Source organism: Pseudophryne corroboree, chromosome 10, assembly GCF_028390025.1.
Source record: "Pseudophryne corroboree isolate aPseCor3 chromosome 10, aPseCor3.hap2, whole genome shotgun sequence".
NCBI lineage: Eukaryota > Metazoa > Chordata > Amphibia > Anura > Myobatrachidae > Pseudophryne > Pseudophryne corroboree.
Window position 1 is genome coordinate 319,818,525 of NC_086453.1, and position 21,988 is coordinate 319,840,512.

At 46.7% G+C, this 21,988-nt stretch overlaps 1 protein-coding gene and 1 long non-coding RNA gene across 7 annotated transcripts in view; one reads left to right on the forward strand and one right to left on the reverse strand.

Moving 5' to 3' along the window:
• NECTIN1 (nectin cell adhesion molecule 1) overlaps positions 1-21,988 on the forward strand; it is a 383,707-nt gene that overhangs the window by 295,851 nt on the left and 65,868 nt on the right. For 2 of the 4 annotated variants that reach the window (XM_063943510.1, XM_063943512.1), the window contains exon 8: positions 12,392-12,502. The exons of 1 other annotated variant lie outside the window; for it this stretch is intronic. In XM_063943510.1, coding sequence (XP_063799580.1) covers positions 12,392-12,502 — 111 coding nt within the window. Of the gene's footprint in view, positions 1-12,391; positions 12,514-21,988 lie in introns of all 4 variants that reach the window. One more of the 4 variants, XM_063943514.1, reaches the window with a different exon arrangement.
• Positions 1-21,988, reverse strand: part of LOC134966624 (uncharacterized) — a 355,275-nt gene that overhangs the window by 111,567 nt on the left and 221,720 nt on the right. The window lies entirely within an intron of this gene.

The following is a 21,988-nucleotide window of genomic DNA, read 5'->3' on the forward strand; positions in this document are numbered from 1 at the left end:
ATACGATTCTGAATAGCATAAGTGCAATTAGGGGAACATGTACTAAGCAGTGATAAAAGTGGAGAAGTGAGCCAGTGGAGAAGTTGCCCATGGCAACCAATCAGCATTGACATAACATTTAGAATTTGCATACTATAAACGTATACAGAGCAGCTGATTGGTTGCCATGGGCAGCTTCTCCACTGGCTCACTTCTCCATACAGTAAGTGCTAAAACAAAATATTTTGGGGGTAGGGAGGTTATTGAAATGAGATATAGGGTGGAAGTTATGTATTTGTGTTGGTGTTCCTTCTTGCCCTCCACTATGCAAAATAGCTGTTATTAGTTTGCTGTTTTGCTACTCGATGTTGCCCTGAGATGAAGAAGCGTGTTTTTAATGGGACTCCTATGTATGAAAAAGCTTTGCACATTGCAGAAATCTCCCAATGCAATTAAGCAATATAAATGCGCTTACCTGTAGTAAAGTCCTGATGCTCCCTCACACTCTAATTAATATTAGTAAATGAAGCCTACTGCACAAGCAGTGTGTTAGGAGTTACAGAAATGCGTTAGGTGAGATGTTGATGTGGTGTGTACACCTCCGCACTGTGCACCCCTACAGATTATTCCACCACACGCTCCTCTAGATTGCAGAGGGTCTCCGTAGAGCGGAGAGGCAATTTGCAACTTAAAATACACTGGGTAGACCATTAAGGATATTTGGTGCAATACTAGGGAATTTTGCCATACGCATTGATCGCACTTTGTAAGTAACCTCCACTGAAGGGCAATTACAGATGGAGCCATCTTTATCTTGGCCTTTAATAGGATTAACTGAGCCAGTGCTGTCGGACTTAATCCCCTGCTGTAATGACTTAATCCCCTGATGTATCATTCTCTCTGTATTGTATTGCAGCTGAGAACAATATATGAAGGGCTTATGCTAATAAACCATGGTGCACCTAGGTGCAGCAGAAAAGCCAAGATAAACGTGTCTCCATCTGTATACCCTGGAATGCTGGGATGCATATTGGAAATTGTTTAATTGGATAATGTTTTGTTCAACTGTTAAAATTAACTTAATTATGAAACTGAATTGTAACTATTTTGATGATATCGTGGTATGTTCTATTCGGGGAAAATATATCAAACTTTCTAAAAAGTTGAAGTGGAGAAGTTGCCCATAGCTACCAATCAGAATGTAACTATCAATTTCTAGAATGTACTAGCTAATTGGTAGCTTTAATCGGATCGGTTGCTATGGGCAACGTTTCCTCTTCTCATCTTTAGAAGATTTTACATCTCCCCCAAGACACACAGGAAATATGAGGACTGAGCAAACTTGATGGAGCTTACATCTTGTAGTGCCCCTTCCACCAAGAGAACAAAGATAAGGGCAGTGCGTTTTGATCATGTTATCAATGCATCCTTTGTAGGGAAGCAAACAGCATAATTATAATACATGATCCACCTGTGGAATATCAAAATGAACAGAAATAATTAAATTCTGCAGAGATTAATTTGCCCTTAATTAATCAAGCAATTAGAAAATCCAGTGCTCACAATAGATGGTTATATGAAAAACTTGCTTCCTGTCATCTTCGAGAATTAATTGGTATTTAGAAAAGTGTCAATTAGACACACACTGGGCTCTCAGATGAAACAATAATAACAGAATGTAGTGAAATGTGTGTGAGTCGCACTGAGTAGGATGAGGTTCAAATTAACTTGATGGTTCTGGGTCATTTTTTAAAATGAATTTTCTTGACATATTTTTTGTTATTTATTCATGGCAGCTACTTTAATACATGTGAAGGTTGCACGATTCCAACAACAATAGGACTATAATTAACAGAATATGGCTACTTTATCTGTGCCAGGTTAACAGTATACACTCGCCTGGTTGGAGCATTTAGGAATGCGGTGAGCCTGGCTGTGGAGACAGACTGCAGGGGGCACACAGTATATAATAGGGTCCGGACATTTTTTTAAAGGGGCAATCATTTACGAGGCCTTGTACCTCGGTACAAGTGGTGTAACAATACATCACACACCGCCATACACACTGCACAATGTCAGAGCAATGTATCATTACCCGCCACATGTAGCTGCTTGCCATCATTACCAGGGTCTTCACATTGAGTGTGCATCATCCTAAATGGGACGACCCAGGGAATTGGAGCTTTTGATCCGCCATACACACAAAGCGATGTGTGCGATATATCCTTCCGATCCGCATGGGAATGACATATCGGACAACATATTGCCTAATGTGCACCCAGGGTAGGTCCTGTCCTTGTGATTTCAGGTGTAATTTCACACTGGAAATTAGTGGAAATTAATGTTAAGGATGTTAATAAAACTGTAGGAACAAAAACAAGTCCAATCAGTTTTTAAGAAATCCAGATCTAAAACCAAAACCAAAACACTTGAGGGTTGTGTTGCCAAAACCAAAACATGACAATGGTTTAGAACCAAACACTAAAATACAGGGATCTGTGCACATCTCCAATTTAAAACTGACAACAGTCCTGTATTCTGAAATCCTGGTATTGATGTGCAAATGCTACTGGCTGAGCAGCACAGGACCCCGTGACTAAATTACACAAGCCAGGTGGAAGAATATTTGCAATAAATGACTCATTTCTACAAAGAGTATCACCTTGAGATAAAGCTAGATCAGCGCCTTAGAATGCCGGCGGTCACATAACTGACAGCGGCATTCCGATGGTTATAATCCTGACACCTGGTAGGTAAGTATACTAACCCTCTCCAAACTCTAATCCTAACTCTCCTTTCCCACAGTCTAACCCAACCCCCCTTCTTGCAGCCTAACCCTAACCTCCCTTCCTGCAACCTAACCCTAAACCTCCCCTTAGTGCCTAACCCTAACCTCCCTTCCTGCAACCTAACCCTAAACCTCCCCTTAGTGCCTAACCCTAACCTCCCTTCCTGCAGCCTAACCCTAAACCTCCCCTTAGTGCCTAACCCTAACCTCCCTTCCTGCAACCTAACCCTAACCCTCCACTTAGTGCCTAACCCTAACCTCCCTTCCTGCAACCTAACCCTAAACCTCCCCTTAGTGCCTAACCCTAACCTCCCTTCCTGCAACCTAACCCTAAACCTCCCCTTAGTGCCTAACCCTAACCTCCCTTCCTGCAACCTAACCCTAACCCTAACCTCCCTTCCTGCAACCTAACCCTAAACCTCCCCTTAGTGCCTAACCCTCCCTTCCCGCAGCCTATCCCCCTCCCCACCACTGCCTAACCCTAACTCCCTTCCTGCAGCCTAACCCTAAACCTCCCCTTAGTGCCTAACCCTCCCTTCCCGCAGCCTATCCCCCTCCCCACCACTGCCTAACCCTAACTCCCTTCCTGCAGCCTAACCCTAAACCTCCCCTTAGTGCCTAACCCTCCCTTCCCGCAGCCTATCCCCCTCACCACCACTGCCTAACCCTAACTCCCTTCCTGCAGCCTAACCCTACACCTCCCCTTAGTGCCTAACCCTCCCTTCCCGCAGCCTATCCCCCTCCCCACCACTGCCTAACCCTAACTCCCTTCCTGCAGCCTAACCCTAAACCTCCCCTTAGTGCCTAACCCTCCCTTCCCGCAGCCTATCCCCCTCCCCACCACTGCCTAACCCTAACTCCCTTCCGACAGCCTAACCCTAAACCTCCCCTTAGTGCCTAACCCTAACCTCCCTTCCTGCAGCCTAACCCTAACCTCCCTTCCTGCAACCTAACCCTAACCTCCCTTCCTGCAGCCTAACCCTAAACCTCCCCTTAGTGCCTAACCCTAACCTCCCTTCCTGCAGCCTAACCCTAAACCTCCCCTTAGTGCTTAACCCTCCCTTCCCGCAGCCTATCCCCCTCCCCACCACTGCCTAACCATAACTCCCTTCCGACAGCCTAACCGTAACCTCCCTTCGCACAGCATAACCCTAACCTCCCTTCCTGCAGCCTACCCCTCCCTTCCTGCAGCCTATCCCTATCCCTCCCCCCCACTGCCTAACCCTAACTCCCTTCCCACAGCCTTCCCGTAACTTCCCTTCCCACAGCCTAACCTTAATCCTCCCTTCCGGCAGCCTAGCCCTAAACCTCCCCTTAGTGTAAACCTCCCCTTAATGCCTAACCCTAACCCTCCCTTCCCACAGCCTATCCCTAACCCCCCCCCCCGCCCCTAACCCTTCCCCTAGTGCCTAACCCTAACCCACCCTTCCTGCAGCCTATCCCTAACCCTCCCACAGCCTAACCCTAACTATCCCCCCTGCAGCCTAATGCCTAACCCTAACCCTCCCCCAGCATACTTATAATCGGGATGTCAGCTGTTGGGACAGTGTCTGGATTCTGGTGCCGTTCTTCAGACCGCCGGCATTTCAAACATCGGGATGCCAACTACATCCCAGATCAGCAATAATAACATGAATGATAGATGATAAACCATTGCGATGATCATGTGTCTGATTCAGAGCTGCACCCAGTGCCGATGTACACGATGTGATTGTTTGCAACTGTGCATGTGCAAACATTTCTAAAAACCCAGGGGCAATGCAGGATTTCTGGATGGGGGTTTCCAAATGGTTGACTTGAAAGCGATTGTTGCCAGCTCATGAAGGATGCATAATTAGCAAGTAACAAGCCATTGTCTCCCCCAAACAAAGTGCAGTTTATGTAACACAGTACGTCAGACATATGCAGGCCCAATCCTCACGGTAAGTCACTGACCAGATTCTCTCTCTGGTACGATGATTGAGCACTCAGATCCATAGACACACACACAGCAGACTTGGTAGGAAAAGTTGCTTCCACTGGGCATGTGCAGCAGCTCCATTCCCCCTTTATAATGCATCTAGTGGCTGCTGGCCAGGCTGTGGGGAAAAGGGGTTTCCGGGCAACTGGAACCCCCCTGCATTTGCCAATGAAACCATATGGCGCATGTGTTACAGTGGTGGAGATGTACTAAGCCTTGAAAAGAGATAAATTGCACAGTGATAAAGTACAAGGCAATCAGCTCCTAACTGCCATGTCACAGGCTGGGTTTGAAAATTGACAGTTAGGAGCTGATTGGCTAGTACTTTATCACCATGAAATTGATCACTTTTCAAGGATTAGTACATCTCCCTAACAGAGTCTACACACAAAGTCGCTGTTACGATTGAGACGGATGGTATCAGACATGATGTGGAAAAGTGATGGGTGTTCCAGGGCAGTGACCAGTAGGTGTCTAGAAAGGCATGCAATAATTGTCCCCTCAGTGGGCGTGTCATGTGAGTGTCGTGGGCCTGACAATGAAAGTGGCTGCGTACACAGACGCTCAGCTGCTCACATAGATGGCAGATGGAGACACTGCACCTGCCATAGGATTGGTGCAGGTATCGATGGTGTAACCACTGGTAACGTATGAGGATGCACCAATCAGTATTACTGCGGGTGTTGACAGTGGGCGTCTCAGACCTTCCACATTCAGCTGCACAGATGTACTTGGGAAGGACTTTGTTGCAGAATTTTCATAAAGTAGCAGACGGGCGTTCCGCCAGTAGCCGATGCTGCGTGTGCTTTTGTTTCCACCTCTATATCAGGCTCCATGTCTCTGCGCTGAGGATAGGTTATGTCTCCTAGCTTTTAGCTTTCCTTCACCGCAGTTCTCAGTAGTACATGAAAGGCAGTTGCAGAACTTATACCGTGTGTAGTCTGGTCAGCGATGGTTCTGTTGTTGCCTTTCATGCACAGTACTAATGGGAATAATGGCCAATGAAAATGAACAGATAAGAGGTATAATCCATACTCAACGCTAAGACATTATTTATATTTTAGTAACAACTTGTGAGAGTATAATATTACCATTCAGTCACTGATCCTCTTTGAGATCCCATCGTCACTGATCTAGATTAATATTAAAGTGACACTGTATGCGGCACAGGGTTTTCTTTTGCAACGTTGATTTCCTTTGAGGTTGAACATCTTAACACTCCAGCTGCTTTCAGAAGCATCCTGACATAGAGCCCTCATGGAGATTGCAGTGCAGTTACCTGCTTACAGTATATACAAGCTGATTAATATCCTGGTCAAACAACATCTTGGGTATATGCTAAGTGTGGCAGGAGGAATATACTGTAATTATACATAGACTAATGGCGGGAGGAGGTTTGCAAGGGCCCAAATCTGTTATCCACGCATTTAAAATGCCCAGCTCCCCCCCCCGATGACAGGTCCTCTTCAAGCAGACATAGGGGGTAATGCAGATCTGATTGTAGAAGTGCTAAATTTAGCACATCTACGATCACTTGCTCTGACATGCGGGGGGCCGCCTAGCACAGGGCTAGTCCACCCCGAATGTCAGGCCCTGCCCACTCCCCCCCCCCCCCCCCCCGCACGCAGTGAAGATATCGGGTTCCAAATCACTCAGGCACTGTGGTAGATGAAAAACCAACAGTGGTTTATTGAACAGAATGAGTTATAAACATTTCAGCACACTTCTGAAAACCAATTCCACACGACAATTCCCACCACAAACTCCTGACAGAACATTACTTCTTAGTCTTGGAGCAGAGCATCTCTCTCAGCAACACAGAGTCCCAGATAAATCCAATATAATCGGTTTGACAGCAGATCCCTGGCAGAACATTACTTCTCAGCCTAGGGTCAAAGAATCTCTCTTTAGCTCTCTGAGTAGCTCTACTTATACCTCCAGAAGCTTCATATTGCAGGGGTGTGTTTGACTTTTGTCTTAGGATCTTAAAGCATTGGAATACAATAGATATTCTAATCAAGGTGATTACATCAGTCAGAGGGACACCTTGTCTGGCCATCTTACTGTTGGACAATAGGGATAAACAAAAGGGACAATGGTACCTTACATGACTCACCCACTGAGTGTCCACTGTGGTGTTAGTAAACAATAGAAACTATGGCTGACAGAAATACATTACCTAGAGTGTAACAGATAACAACACAAGGCATACAATACAATATTAAGGCTGATTTAAACACAGTATGGGGGAGCAGGGACATGCTATGGGGGTAAAAAGTACATATTTCACACGGGAAATGAGGCATAATTACATTAATTGTCACAGACCTCTCATTTCCTCACAGCGGCGATGCTTTTGCAACTGGCGAGCAGCTCCCTGTGTGCGCAGCTCCTGCGCGCTGGCAGGCGGCTACCCACCACGTCCCGGGTTGCAGTGGCTGTGTGTGATGTCACGCGGCCGCCGCGGCCCGCCCCCGCAGCGGTCCGGATATGCCTGCGTTGTCCAGACCACTGCGCGCGCGCACTCCACAAAGGGACTCAGACTGCAGTCGCTGCCGCTGCAGTGATCCAGTCTGAATTGCCCCCATATTCCACTATATATCTCTATAACATTTCTATGTAAACGTTACATAAAAGCTGTAATAATGTGCAAATTGTTCCACACTGCGGAATGCGTAGCACCCAAATAATCATGATGCCTGAAAATAATTGATTGAAATCAATCTAATCATTATCCTGCATTATGGAAAATGTGGTCAAAAGATGACCTTTGGCCTCAATGAGCCGTCATCTTGTCACAGCAATTGAACTGTGATTTGGGGCAGTATGGATGGTGTAATGGTTAGCATTACTGCCTCACAGCAGTCAGATCATGGGTTCAATTCCCACCATGGCCCTAACTGTGTGGAGTTTGTATATTCTCCCCGTACTTGCGTGGGTTTCCCCTGGGTACTCCGGTTTCCTCCCACAATCAAAAAATATACTGGTAGGTTAATTAACCCTAGCGTGAATGTGTCTGTGTGCACATGTGATAGGGAATATAGATTGTAAGCTCCACTGGGGCAGGGACTGATGTGAATGGCCAAATATTCTCTGTAAAGCGCTGCAGAATATGTGTGCGCTATATAAATAACTGGTAAATAATAATAATAAATCCTGGCTGGCTGAGGAGCTACTTAATATTACTGACGGCTATTAAACATATGTACAGTACAGTTGCGGTTCTTGCCGCGAGCAAGCAGGACTTTTGCCCGGGGCGCCACTGCCATAAGGGCGCTGCTGCAGCTTTTCCGTCTGCTTACAAGGTGCCTGGGGCACCATTATGTTTAATATAATGTTAATGCAGCTGAGCTGACCCTCCCTCCTTCTTTCCCATGCTGCCGTGCAGTGCGCCTGATGTCATCGCGCACCGCACAGCATTGTGGGAGCGGCCACGTAAAGGAAGGAAGGAGGCGCGCACTGAGTACGCGGCACGGCATCAGGGCGACCTCTGCGTTCGGCAGGCTTTGGACAAGTGGCCTCCCCACAGCTCCCACCTAAAAGTTTTGCCAGCAGGCGCAGCAGTGATGCTAATTATGGGGACAAACATCACGTGTCTCCCAGTCCCAGATAAAGCTGCTACTATCACTAGGCTCTGACCGGTGTGTTCTCCCTGACCCAATGTTCACATGACAGGTTTTCAGGTTTGTAGCAGATTGCTGTAGGTTTTGCAGCAGGATAGGGGTTTTGGAACCGATGGGTGAACTTTGGAATATCACACCGACTTTTAGTAATTGCTGTATTTTAACTTTCAAACCTCAGTGGATCCTGTCAGTTGCCACGCCCCTTTTCTATGAAGCCTCGCCCCTATTTTTCAGCGTGCACTAACCCTGTTATGCCTGTTTGGGGGCGCCGCCAGCGGAAAGTTTCGCTCTGGGCGCCACAAGGTCTAAAATCGTCCCTGGTACAAGTACATACCCGAAGACTCCAGCGACTATAGAAAACAGACATAAATAGTACATATTTTATTTACTTATTCCTTACTACTAACAGTAAGGGTGTGTACACACGGTGAGATATTTTCTTTCGATTTTGACTATATAGTCAAAATCTCAAGAAAAGTTAGTGCAGATCGCAAGGTGAAAGTCACCTTGTGATCCCGATTCGATCCCGATGCGCGGTCCCGCCAGGTCGGCATCGCAAGAAAAGATAGACTGTGCAGGCAAGTCAATCCTTGCTAGATCGGTGTACTTATCTAGTTCATCTCACATGTCAATGACATCTCACATAAGCCAAAATCTCACATAAGCCAAAATCGTAAGCACACATAGTCCATATCTCAAGAAAAGTTAGACAAAATCTGTGCTATCTGGGCTCTGGGGAGTTCAAGGGAAATCGCAAGTGAAAATCGGGCATAGCAGAGATCTCACCGTGTGTACACACCCTAAGATTGCATTAAGGATTGCAATTTCTGGTAAAAAGCAGCTGGGGCAATCAAATAGTTGCCACCGAGAAATTGAGAAAAAACGCCCATTGCAGAAATTACCAATATGAGGGCTGATCGCAAAAGCATACGCAATTACAGAAACATCGAATATTTTTCCTATCTGCGCCAGGCAAGGTCATCCAGAATTCTTGCGATGCAAGAGGCTGGAAGTGGTCATCGCTGATGTTGATAATTGCACATTTTGCCATCAAGGGCCTTTGTTCTGAGATTCTGCTTATAAACAGCACCACAATAGCTTTCCCAGAGTATGGCCTTATGGAGCTGAGCTGCCATTGATACCCTTATATTTCAGTCATGTGACCAGGAACCATTAATTACAGTTAATTAACTAATTGCTATATATAGTGTTCAAATCAATCACTATCTACAGCACAAAGTGATAAAACTAGCCGTCTTGGAGGCGTATCTATAATGAGTTGCATTGCACACGAGCATGAGGTCCCCATTCCCCCCCTTACTGGAGTTCCAAGGCGCCATCTTTCCAGAGATATGCTTTGGGTATGGGTTACTGGCGGCCAGGATCCCGACGGTCAGCATTCCGACGCAGAATGCCGACGGAGGGGGGGGGGTGCAACAAAACCCCTTGCAGACTTGCTGCACTCACCACGCTGAGGGCTCGATGTCGAGGTGCGCTCGCCGCAGGTTTCTTTTCCTCTCTATGGGTGTCGTGGGAATAGTCCCTGTTTTAGTCGGCATGCCGACAGTTGGAATTGAGAGCTGACGGGATGTCGTGATCGGTATTCGCCGGTCACATAACTACATCCCTATAAAGGTGGTGGCTGCACAAAACCTAGAAAATTCTCTGGTGCTGCGCCAAGGTCTTCTTGTGGTGGGGGTCGGGGGAATGGGGGTGGGGGGATGCAACTGAATATGGGGAAAGGGCACTGTATACAGGCTCCAATCTCCCTTCAAATGCCACTGGATATCCTGTTACTGTACATGTCATTAGTGATTTCACGAGAGATTTCCCCCAGCCTGTGGAAGTCCATGCTCCAGGCTGCTGGAAGGCTGATGTGTCTCAGATCTCCCCTGCTATGACTGGGAGTTTCAGTGTAACATGTGTCTCCCAGTGACTGACATGCCAGCTGCTGGTTATGTGTGGCTCACTCAGAGTTTACATGAACAATAGGGGAAATATGAGACGGGATTTCCAGTTGATGCATCATGGCTTGGAGAGTGATAAAATGGAAAGCTATAAACTACCAGCCAACCAGCTCCTAGCTGTCATTTTTCAAACAGGGCCTGTGACATGGCAGCTAGGAGCTGATTGGCTGGTGCCTTTTCTCTATTCATTTTATCTCTCTCCAAGCGATGATGCTAAATTAAAAATATAAATGAAATGTAGGATAAAACACAAAACCTGCCTGTAGTTATAAGCACTGTAGCACTGTTACACCATACTTGGCAAACTCATTGCTGGTATTACTATAATAAAACTTGTTGATTAGGTTTTGGGGCACATATCTAGGATTTTACTCGGTGACTGATTTATCTGAGTCTCAAGCTGCTCCGTGTTTTGAGGCAGCATCTGGCGAATATTAGCAACTAGCGCCTGCACAGTAGTACTATATACAACTTTGCGTATCTCTGGGTAATTCTGACATGGGCGGTTCTCTGCCACATCTCTCTCAGCCACATGGGAGTTTTCTGGATGCCAGGTGGACAGCTGCTTTGCAGACGCACACAAGACATTCGTCTCATTGGGGTGAGCAGACAGAATTCCCTGCTATTCTGAGACGTGCTTACGGAGGAGGGTTGCCTATTTTGCATGGGTCTCTTGCACCCTGCAAGGTGTAAGAGCCGATGGTGGTGGTTGCAGCTGCAGACTCGCATCAACATATGTTTCCCAGTCTGCCTGCTGCGGCCATCTGGGCTTGGAATCATTTGCTAATTTTGCCTGTTTTATCTAATTAAGGGCCTAATTCAAGGTTGATTTCAAAACAACATTTTCCTCTAATGAGCAAAACCATGTGCACTGCAGGGGGGGGGGGGGGGGCAGGTGTAACATGTGCAGAGAGAGTTAGATTTGGGTGTGGTGTGTTCAAACTGAATTCTAAATTGCAGTGTAAAAATAGAGCATCCGGTATTTACCCTGCACAGAAACAATATAACCCACCCAAATCTAACTCTCTCTGCACATGTTATATCTGCCACACCTGCAGTGCACATGGTTTTACCCATTAGAGGAAAATGTTGTTTTGCAATCGTCCTTGAATTAGGCCCTAAATGCATTAAAAATTAAAAAAATTTATCTCGATATGCTACTATACTAAAGGAAACAATGTCTAATGGGAAAATTACTAATGTACAGTATACACTTACAGGTGTGGTAAAAAGGATCTACAGTAATTAGACGGTCATTAGGTCGGCCCCATATAGTTGACATGCATTAGATCGACAGGGTCAAAAGGTTAACATAGAAATGATCGAAACAAAAAAAAGGTTGACACAGATTTTTATACATTTTTGGGGTGTTTCTCTGTTTCCTCATATGTGTCACAATTATTGCAAAGGTATACCCTCGCGGGCTCGTTTCATTCGCTCTGTGACCGCTGCGCTCGGAACAGTTACTATTCCCGAACGTAGTTCACGTGGATAGTAAATCAAGCTAAAGTATAAAAAATACTTATGTGAACAAAAACTTGTGTCGACCATCGTCATGGTAATCTTTTGAACCTGTCGACCATATGGGGTCAACCTATTGATGGTCTATACCAGTGTTTCCCAACCACGGTCCTCAAGGCACACTAACAGTCCTGGTTTTAGTGATATCCCTGCTTGAACACAGGTGACTTAAGTAGTACCTCAGTTATTTTGATTTAACCATCTGTGCTGAAGCCTGGATATCACTAAAACCTGCACTGTTGGTGTGCCTTGAGGACCGTGGTTGGAAATGCCTGGTCTATACATTGGAATGCACAGTACATATGGAACGTCAAAAAATTATTCTCAATTTAACAAGCACGTAAAAACTCTGAAATGTGGTCTAATCAGCCAGGTATTAAATACTGCCAGTCGTTAAGGAGTTAACAAACCAAGAGGACAATCTGCAGTTTCTGGATACTTTTTTTTTAACACTTTACAGCTAGAGTGGAAGAGATGAAAGCTTGCCACGTTTATGATGGAATAACAGCCTGTCCCTGTATGTGTATGTGTCTGTGTGTCACTGCCTCCTCAGGTTGTACACCTGGACCCTGTGAAAGCAGAGGAGGAGATAATTGCGCTGCCCATACAGACTCCGTATTACGATATGTCACCATCAGACAGTGCCCCCTACTGTGATCAGAGGGTAAGACACATGTATGTACAGAACTACATCCAATAAACTAATAGCCACAGAAAAAAAATGCATTGGTATTACCCATGTTTATTTGTGCAGTTACCGTACATTATGCTATATACTGTCATGCAATCAAATATACACTCATGCATTATATATTTCATTCACTGTAACCCTTTTATATTAACAGACACCTTTCAAAGTCTGATTTAGAGTTTTATATGAGTATTACTGCAAAACTATTTTCTCTATCACTGTAAGCTGTATCTTCACAAGTTTATTGAACAATAACCTATATGTGTGAAAGAATAACAGACATACTGTATACTGTATATGTTTAAGAAATAAAGACTTAGGGGGTGATTCAGACCTGATCGCACGCAGACGGTTTTTTGCAGTGCTGCGATCAGGTAGTTGCCGCCTACAGGGGGAGGGGGTAGTTGATGTGCAGGGGTGCGAACGCTTGTGCAGAGAGCTGTACAAACAAAAGTTTGTGCAGTCTCTGCACAGCTCAGGACTTACTCAGCCGCTGCGATGATCCGGCCAGGAGCTGACGTCAGGAACCCTCCCTCCAAACGGCTGGGCACGCCTGCGTTTTTCCGGACACTCTCCAGAAACGGTCAGTTGACACCTACAAACGGCCTCTTCCTGTCAATCTTCTTACGATCGCCCGTGCGATTGCTTTCTTTGTTAAACTTGTCTCTGTCCGGCGATCCCCTTCGCCGGGGGGGCGACGCGCCTGCGCATTGCGGAGCATACGCATGTGCAGTTCTGACCTGATTGCAGCGCTGCAAAAAAATGTAGTGTGCGATCAGGTCTGAATGACCGCCTTTTTGTGTATCAAATCGGCTTATCAAGCCTTGGAGAGTGATAAAGTGCCAACCAATCAGCTCCTAATTGTCATTTTTCAAACACAGCCTGTAACATGACAGTTAGGAGCTGATCGGCTTACAGTTTATCACCGTGCAATTTATCACTCTCCAAGGCTTGATAAATCTGGGCCAAGAGATGAAAAAAAAGAAGTGCAGAATTTTCCTTCCTCTAAGGAGAAAACAGAAAAGCTTACCACAGCCAACAATTGGCTTATGTAGCCTTACTTGATATGGGGATACTTTGTCTATCTGTATTCTTAGTGTATAGAATGTACATCAGCATTTTTCTTTATCTTGTATGGTAGCACCTTTCATTATGTTTAAAAATAGGATGTGCAGTCCAATGCCCCCTTTTCCCTTGATATGGGGATACACAGAGCGTTTCAACATAAAATTATATCTCAATTTGTCCTTTCGTTAAGTACCAAAGTGTATACTACAAGCATGTGAAAAAAAAACCCCACACAAATAAAATCTAGTGCAAAAACACCAGTAACATTTCAAATGGAAAAAACTGAGCTGCAGTAAACATGCGTGCTGTTTATTTTTTCTTATGTGTCCTTCTAAGTATTACTGTGGCATGTCAAAACGTGCTTTGCTGCACTGTGCAAATCTGGGTGCATTCTGTGTTTCCAATAACTTGTACTGGTGGCCCCTAGAGACTTATCCGCATGTCCACATTCACCTCCCAGATGGCCCATCATTTGCAGATTGGTATAGACTTGTATAAATATTGGGGGTCATTCCGCCCACGAGGGAGTGTATTTTCGCTTTGCAAGTGTGGGAACGCGTGTGCAGCCGAGCGGGACGGAAACGTTTTTTTGCAGTTTCTGAGTAGCTCTGGACTTACTTAGCCCTTGCAATCACTTCAGCCTGTCCGGCCCGGAATTGACGTCAGACACCCGCCCTGCAAACGCTTGGACACGCCTGCGTTTTTCCAGACACATGGGTGTGGCCAATTAAAATGGGAAGTGATACACATATGCCCCCAATAGTGCAGTGCCAGATATATATATATGTCAGTGCAGTGCCAGATACACATATGCCAGTGCAGTGCCAGATACACAAATGCCCCCACAGCGCCAGATACACAAATGCCCCCACAGTGCCAGATATACAAATGGCACCACAGTGCCAGATACACAAGTGCCCCCACAGCGCCAGATACACAAATGCCCCCACAGCGCCAGATACACAAATGCCCCCACAGTGCCAGATACACAAATGGCCCCACAGTGCCAGATACACAAATGGCCCCACAGTGCCAGATACATAAGTGCCCCCACAGTGCCAGATACACAAATGCCCCCACAGTGCCAGATACACAAATGCTCCCACAGTGCCAGATACACAAATGCCCAAACAGTGCCATATATACAAATGCCCCCACAGTGCCAGATACACAAATGCCCCCACAGTGCCAGATACACAAATGCCCTGACAGTGCCAGATACACAAATGGCCCCACAGTGCCAGATACACAAATGGCCCCACAGTGCCAGATACAGAACTGCCCCCACAGTGCCAGATACACAAATGCCCCCACAGTGCCAGATACACAAATGCTTCCACAGTGCCAGATACACAAATGCCCCCACAGTGCCAGATACACAAATGCCCCCACAGTGCCAGATACACAAATGCTTCCACAGTGCCAGATACACAAATGCCCCCACAGTGCCATATATACAAATGCCCCTCACAGTGCCAGATACACAAATGCCCCCACAGTGCCAGACCATTCACCGCTGCTTGACTCAGCTGTTGGGTCAGGGCAGGGAGAAAAGCGCGGCTAAGTCAGGCTGTGGTGGCGTGTAGGTAGGATCTCAAACCAGCCGCCGGTTCGTGAGCCAATCAGAGCTCATGGACCGGCAGCGGCGGCTCCTGATTGGCTGCTGGTCCGCGAGCTCTAATTGGCTCACGAACCGGCGGCTGGTTTGAGATCCTACCTGCCGCTGCCGGACATAGTAGCTGCGCTCTCCTCCCTGCCCTGACAGCTGAGACACGCCGCCGCCGGACTAAGCAGTGGAGTGTCTCGCTGTCAAACAAGCAGGTGGGCAGGAACAAACGGCTTTGCAGGCCGTATACGGCCCGTGGGCCGGAGGTTCCCCACCCCTGCCACAGGGGAATACAACTTGCTTTTAGTAAAGCCGTAACAACTATGAATGAACCTAAATGACTTGAAGGGGATCAGCCATCAAGCTGGTTTCCACATGCTCTGTCTAGCCAATCAGATGCATGCCACTCTAAGCCACATGCACACTGGGTGACACACTGGATGATATGAATGATGATAACAATATTTTTTCTATCGTTCATATCGTCCAGTGTGCATGGATGAACGATGAACGATGCGCGCACCCTCGGGTCGTTCTCGTTCATCCATGATCTACCGAACATGCAGCCCATTGTTAACTATATCACTGAGCTGCATGTTCAGGGAGTGAGGGGGATGACGTCACAGAACGATATCGTTCAGTGTGTATGCACTGGCGGTCTCCCCTAATAAGCAATCAGTGATATATCGCTGATTGCTAATTAACTGAGGTCGCTCAGTGTGTACCCGGTTTTAAGGGCCGATTACACTAGTCGATATAGGGGGTCATTCCGAGTTAATCGCATGCTGCCATTTTTTGCAGCGCAGCGATCAGGTTACTACTGCGCATGTGTATGCACCACAATGCGCACGCGCATCGTACGGGTACAAAGCAGATCATAGCTGGGCGATGGAGTTAATGAAGAATCCATTCTCACAGCCGATCGCAAGGAGATTGACAGGAAGAGGGCGTTTGTGGGTGGCAACTGACCGTTTTCTGGGTGTGTTTGGAAAAATGCAGGTGTGTCCAGGCGTTTGCAGGGCGTGTGTCTGACGTCAATTCCAGGACCAAAAAGACTGAAGTGATCGCAAGGGCTGAGTAAGTCCAGAGCTACTCAGAAACTGCAAAAAACTTTTTTGTCCTGCTCGGCTGCACACGCGTTCGCACACTTGCAAAGCTAAAATACACTCCCCCGTGGGCGGCGACTATGCATTTGCACGTCTGCTAAAAGTAGCTAGCGAGCGATCAACTCGGAATGAGGGCCATAGTAAACGATGTTGCTCATTTTGACCCTTCCTGAACGATATCATTTACTATATTGCCAAGTGTGTACGCAGTAAACTATGGGCTAAAATTCAGACCTGATCGCTAGAGGGCGATTTTTGCACTGCTGCAATCAGATAGTTGCTGCCTACAGGGGGAGTGTATTTTAGCTGTGCAAGTGTGCGAATGCATGTGTAGCAGAGCGGTACAAACAGATTTTGTGCACTAGTGTCTGCACAGCCCAGGACTTACTCAGCCGCTGCCTGCGCATTGTGGTGCATACGTATGCGCAGTTTAGACCTGATCGCCCGCTGTATGTAAAAGGCAGCCTAGTGATCAGGTCAGAATTACCCCCGATTAACGATTCGTGGCCCCACGCCTTGTTAACGAGGCTTGCTGTTGCCTTACCGGGCGGCTCAATTTGGACTCATCATCCAAATTTGCATACATGGCCCGGCTGCGGCATGACGTCACAGTGCGATATCGCTACTGATATTGCACAGTGTGTATGCCCACGTCAGGCGGCCCGAGCCGGGAGGGGGACACACTAGGCGATGTTGCTCATGGAGCATGCTTTTGAGACCATTACCTATATTTTATTCATTTCTAACTATGGCTGAACTACTTGTTCCAGCTCTGTCTCTCTGTGTCTGCATGCTGGTGCTGCAGTAGAGACAGAGCTAGCTATAGTTACCATGTATCACTATCTTACTGTGGGGGTGATTCAGACCTGATTGCTGCGTTTTTGCACAGCGGGCGATCAGGTCATAACTGCGCATGCGTATGCACCGCAATGCACACAAGCGTCAGACAACAACAAAGGGCATCGCCGGTCAGCGACAGGATGGTGCGAAAATTCCAATCGCACGGATGTTTGCAAGGTGATTGACAGGGGCCCTCATTCCGAGTTGTTCGCTCGCAAGCTGCTTTTAGCAGCTTTGCACACGCTAAGCCGCCGCCTACTGGGAGTGAATCTTAGCTTATCAAAATTGCGAACGAAAGATTCGCAATATTGCGAAAAGACTTCTCTGTGCAGTTTCTGAGTAGCTCGAGACTTACTCTGCCAGTGCGATCAGTTCAGTGCTTGTCGTTCCTGGTTTGACGTCACAAACACACCCAGCGTTCGGCCAGACACTCCTCCGTTTCTCCAGCCACTCCCGCGTTTTTCCCAGAAACGGTAGCGTTTTTTCACACACTCCCATAAAACGGCCAGTTTCCGCCCAGAAACACCCACTTCCTGTCAATCACATTACGATCACCAGAACGAAGAAAAAACCTCGTAATGCCGTGAGTAAAATTCCTAACTTAATAGCAAATTTACTTGGCGCAGTCGCAGTGCGAACATTGCGCATGCGCAGTTAGCGGAAAATCGCTGCGATGCGAAGAAAATTACAGAGCGAACAACTCGGAATGACCACCAGGAAGAGGCCGTTTGTGGGTGGGAACTGACCGTTTACTGGGAGTGTCCGGAAAAACACAGGGGTGCCCAAGCATTTTCAGGGAGGGTGTCTGACGTCCAGCCCAGATCAATCTGATTCTATAGCCCTGTAGGAGTAAGTCCTGGGCTGCGCTCAGAGACTGCACACACTGGATTTTTGCAGCTCAGCGTATACATGGGATCGCACACTTGCACGGCGAAAATATACTCCCCCTGGGGGTGGCGACTATCTGAATGTAGGACAGCAAAGTTAGCAGCCCAGCGATCAGGTCTGAATCCCCCCCACTGTCCGCATCTATACACCAGAGTGTATCTCATGATGCTTCTTTCTCTATAGCCTGTATTTTAATATACACATGTAAAACTGCATTCGTAAGTAACATCTGTATTCGCACTGCATCTCATTGGCCACCACTAAATGAGGACAGGATATATGACGTTCTAGATCTGCTTTATGTTCTACATGCAAGTAAATTCCTCCAGCTCTACATTGCTCTATCTCTATCCCCCGCCTGCCAATTACTTCGTTATAAACAAGGCCAAACGAGAATATAGTCAAAATGTCTGCGCACTAGATAACTAGGTACATTGAAATAATAGATTCTATAAAGTTGTTTCTCTGAAATAATAAAGGAAATGGAATTAATATTCTGACTCGGAATATATAGTAACACCTGGTAGGAAATAGCATGTTTATCTCCTACTGCGACTAAGTTTGTGTCAAAAATTGTATTTTATTTTGTCAACTGAAGGCTATTAGTGTCAGTGTTTGCCAGTGTGTAATCTCTCTTTCATGCAGCTGAGTGACACGTATTATCAGTGTGACAGCCTGAGATGAATACGCCACTGATTGTACTGTATATCAGAGCTTTACAATACCGATTGCTATTGAGGAATGGACTTTTTTCTGACATAGCTATTTAAATATACATTTTCCTAATTAGGTTTCTCACGCTACTCAACATTTCATTGCTTAAGCTGAATATTATGATTATAACTTTCTGCTACTGGTACCGTGAAATGTTTCCCGTCTACGATATACACTTGTGGGCAGATTTATTTAGTTGCGGGGTTTACCTATTCAATGAGGTGCTGACGCTGCTACCCTAGAGTACACTTAATGCCCCTCTGGGGCTTAACACGCTGGGTAATCCATAGATTATGGGCACTTAACCTGCAATCTATGGGTTAGCGCACAGTAGCCACAGGTTTACCGAGTGGGGGATTTGCACCTCACTGAATCTGCCCTTTAGAGGGGTAATTTAATAAAAGGCGAAATGGCAAAATTATGCAAGTTGCTGAGACATAGGGTGAGTCATTAAGAACATAGGTGGTCATTCCGAGTTGTTCGCTCGCTAGCAGTTTTTTGTAGCCGTGCAAACGCTATGCCGCCTCCCACTGGGAGTGTATTTTATCTTAGCAGAAGTGCGAACAAAAGGATCGCAGAGCGGCGGCAAACTTTTTTTGTGCAGTTTTAGAGTAGCTCAATACCTACTCAGCGCTTGTGATCACTTCAGACTGTTCAGTTCTTGTTTTGATGTCACGAACACGCCCTGCGTTCGCCCAGCCACGCCTGCGTTTTTCCTGGAACGCCTGCGTTTTTCCGAACACTCTCCGAAAACGGTCAGTTGACACCCAGAAACGCCCACTTCATGTCAATCACTCTGCTGCCAGCAGTGCGACTGAAAAACTTCGCTAGACCTTGTGTGAAACTACATAATTTGTTGCATTTGTACGACGCCTGTGCGCATTGCGCCGCATACGCATGGCCAGAAGTGCCATTTTTTTGCCTCATCGCTGCATAGTGAACGAATGCAGCTAGCGATCAACTCGGAATGACCCCCATAGGGCCTAGGCCCTCATTCCAAGTTGTTCGCTCGCTAGCTACTTTTAGCAGCAGTGCAAACGCTAAGCCGCCGCCCTCTGGGAGTATATCTTAGCTTAGCAGAAGTGCGAACGAAAGGATCGCAGTGCTGCTACAAAAAAAGATTGTGCAGTTTCAGAGTAGCTCGAGACTTACAGTCTGTTTAGTTCCTGTTTTGACGTCACAAACGCCCTGCGTTCGCCCAGCCACGCCTACGTTTTCCCAGCCACTCCTGCGTTTTTATCTGGCACGCCTGCGTTTTTACACACACTCCCCAAAAACGGTCAGTTACCTCCCAGAAACACCCACTTCCTGTCAATCACTCTGCGGCCAGCAGTGCGACTGAAAAGCGTCGCTAGAGCTTGTGTAAAACTGGATCGGCTTTTGTGAACGTAAGTCACGCGTGCGCAGTGCGCACCATACGCATGCAAAGAAGTGCCTATTTTTAGCCTGATCGCTGCTCTGCGAACAACGGCAGCTAGCGATCAACTCGGAATGAGGGCCCTAACTCTGAGTTGATCGCAGCAGCAAATTTGTTAGCAGTTGGGCAAAACCATGTGCACTGCAGGTGTGGCAGGTGTAACATGTGCAGAGAATTAGATTTGGGTGGGGTGTATTCAAACTGAAATCTAAATTGCAGTGTAAAAATAAAGCAGACAGTATTTACCCTGAGCAGAAACAAAATAACCCACCCAAATCTAACTCTCTCTGCACATGTTATATCTGCCCCCCTGCAGTGCACATGGGGAGTAATTCCAAGTTGATCGCAACAAGAAATTTTTTAGCAGTTGGGCAAAACCATGTGCACTGCAGGGGAGGCAGATGTAACATGTGCAGAGAGAGTTAGATTTGGGTGTGGTGAGTTCAATCCGCAATCTAAATTGCAGTGTAAAAATAAAGCAGCCAGTATTTACCCTGCACAGAAACAAAATAACCCACCCAGATCTAACTCTCTCTGCACATGTTATATCTGCCCCCCTGCAGTGCACATGGGGGGTAATTCCAAGTTGATCGCAACAAGAAATTTTTTAGCAGTTGGGCAAAACCATGTGCACTGCAGGGGAGGCAGATGTAACATGTGCAGAGAGAGTTAGATTTGGGTGTGGTGAGTTCAATCCGCAATCTAAATTGCAGTGTAAAAATAAAGCAGCCAGTATTTACACTGCACAGAAACAAAATAACCCACCCAAATCTAACTCTCTCTGCACATGTTATATCTGCCTCCCCTGCAGTGCACATGGGCCCTCATTCCGAGTTGATCGGTCGCAAGGCGAATTTAGCAGAGTTACACACGCCAAGCCGCCGCCTACTGGGAGTGAATCTTAGCTTCTTAAAATTGCGACCGATGTATTCGCAATATTGCGATTACTAACTACTTAGCAGTTTCAGAGTAGCTCCAGACTTACTCTGCCTGTGCGATCATTTCAGTGCTTGTCGTTCCTGGTTGACGTCACAAACACACCCAGCGTTCGCCCAGGCACTCCCACCGTTTCCCCGGCCACTCCTGCGTTTTTTCCGGAAACGGTAGCGTTTTCAGCCACACGCCCCTGAAACGCCGTGTTTCCGCCCAGTAACACCCATTTCCTGTCAATCACATTACGATCGCCGGAGCGAAGAAAAAGCCGTGAGTAAAAATACTTTCATCATAGTAAAGTTACTTGGCGCAGTCGCAGTGCGAACATTGCGCATGCGTACTAAGCGGATTTTCACTGCGATGCGATGAAAAATACCGAGCGAACAACTCGGAATGAGGGCCATGGTTTTGCCCAACTGCTAAAAAATTTCCTGCTGCGATCAACTTAGAATTACCCCCATAGGGGGTCATTCCGAGTTGTTCGCTTGCAAGCTGCTTTTAGCAGCTTTGCACACGCTAAGCCGCCGCCTACTGGGAGTGAATCTTAGCTTATCAAAATTGCGAACGAAAGATTAGCAGAATTGCGAATAGACACTTCTTAGCAGTTTCTGAGTAGCTCCAGACTTACTCGGCATCTGCGATCAGTTCAGTCAGTTTCGTTCCTGGTTTGACGTCACAAACACACCCAGCGTTCGCCCAGACACTCCTCCGTTTCTCCAGCCACTCCCGCGTTTTTCACAGAAACGGTAGCGTTTTTTCACACACACCCATAAAACGTCCAGTTTCCGCCCAGAAGCACCCACTTCCTGTCAATCACATTACGATCACCAGAACGAAGAAAAAACCTCGTAATGCCGTGAGTAAAAAACCTAACTGCATAGCAAATT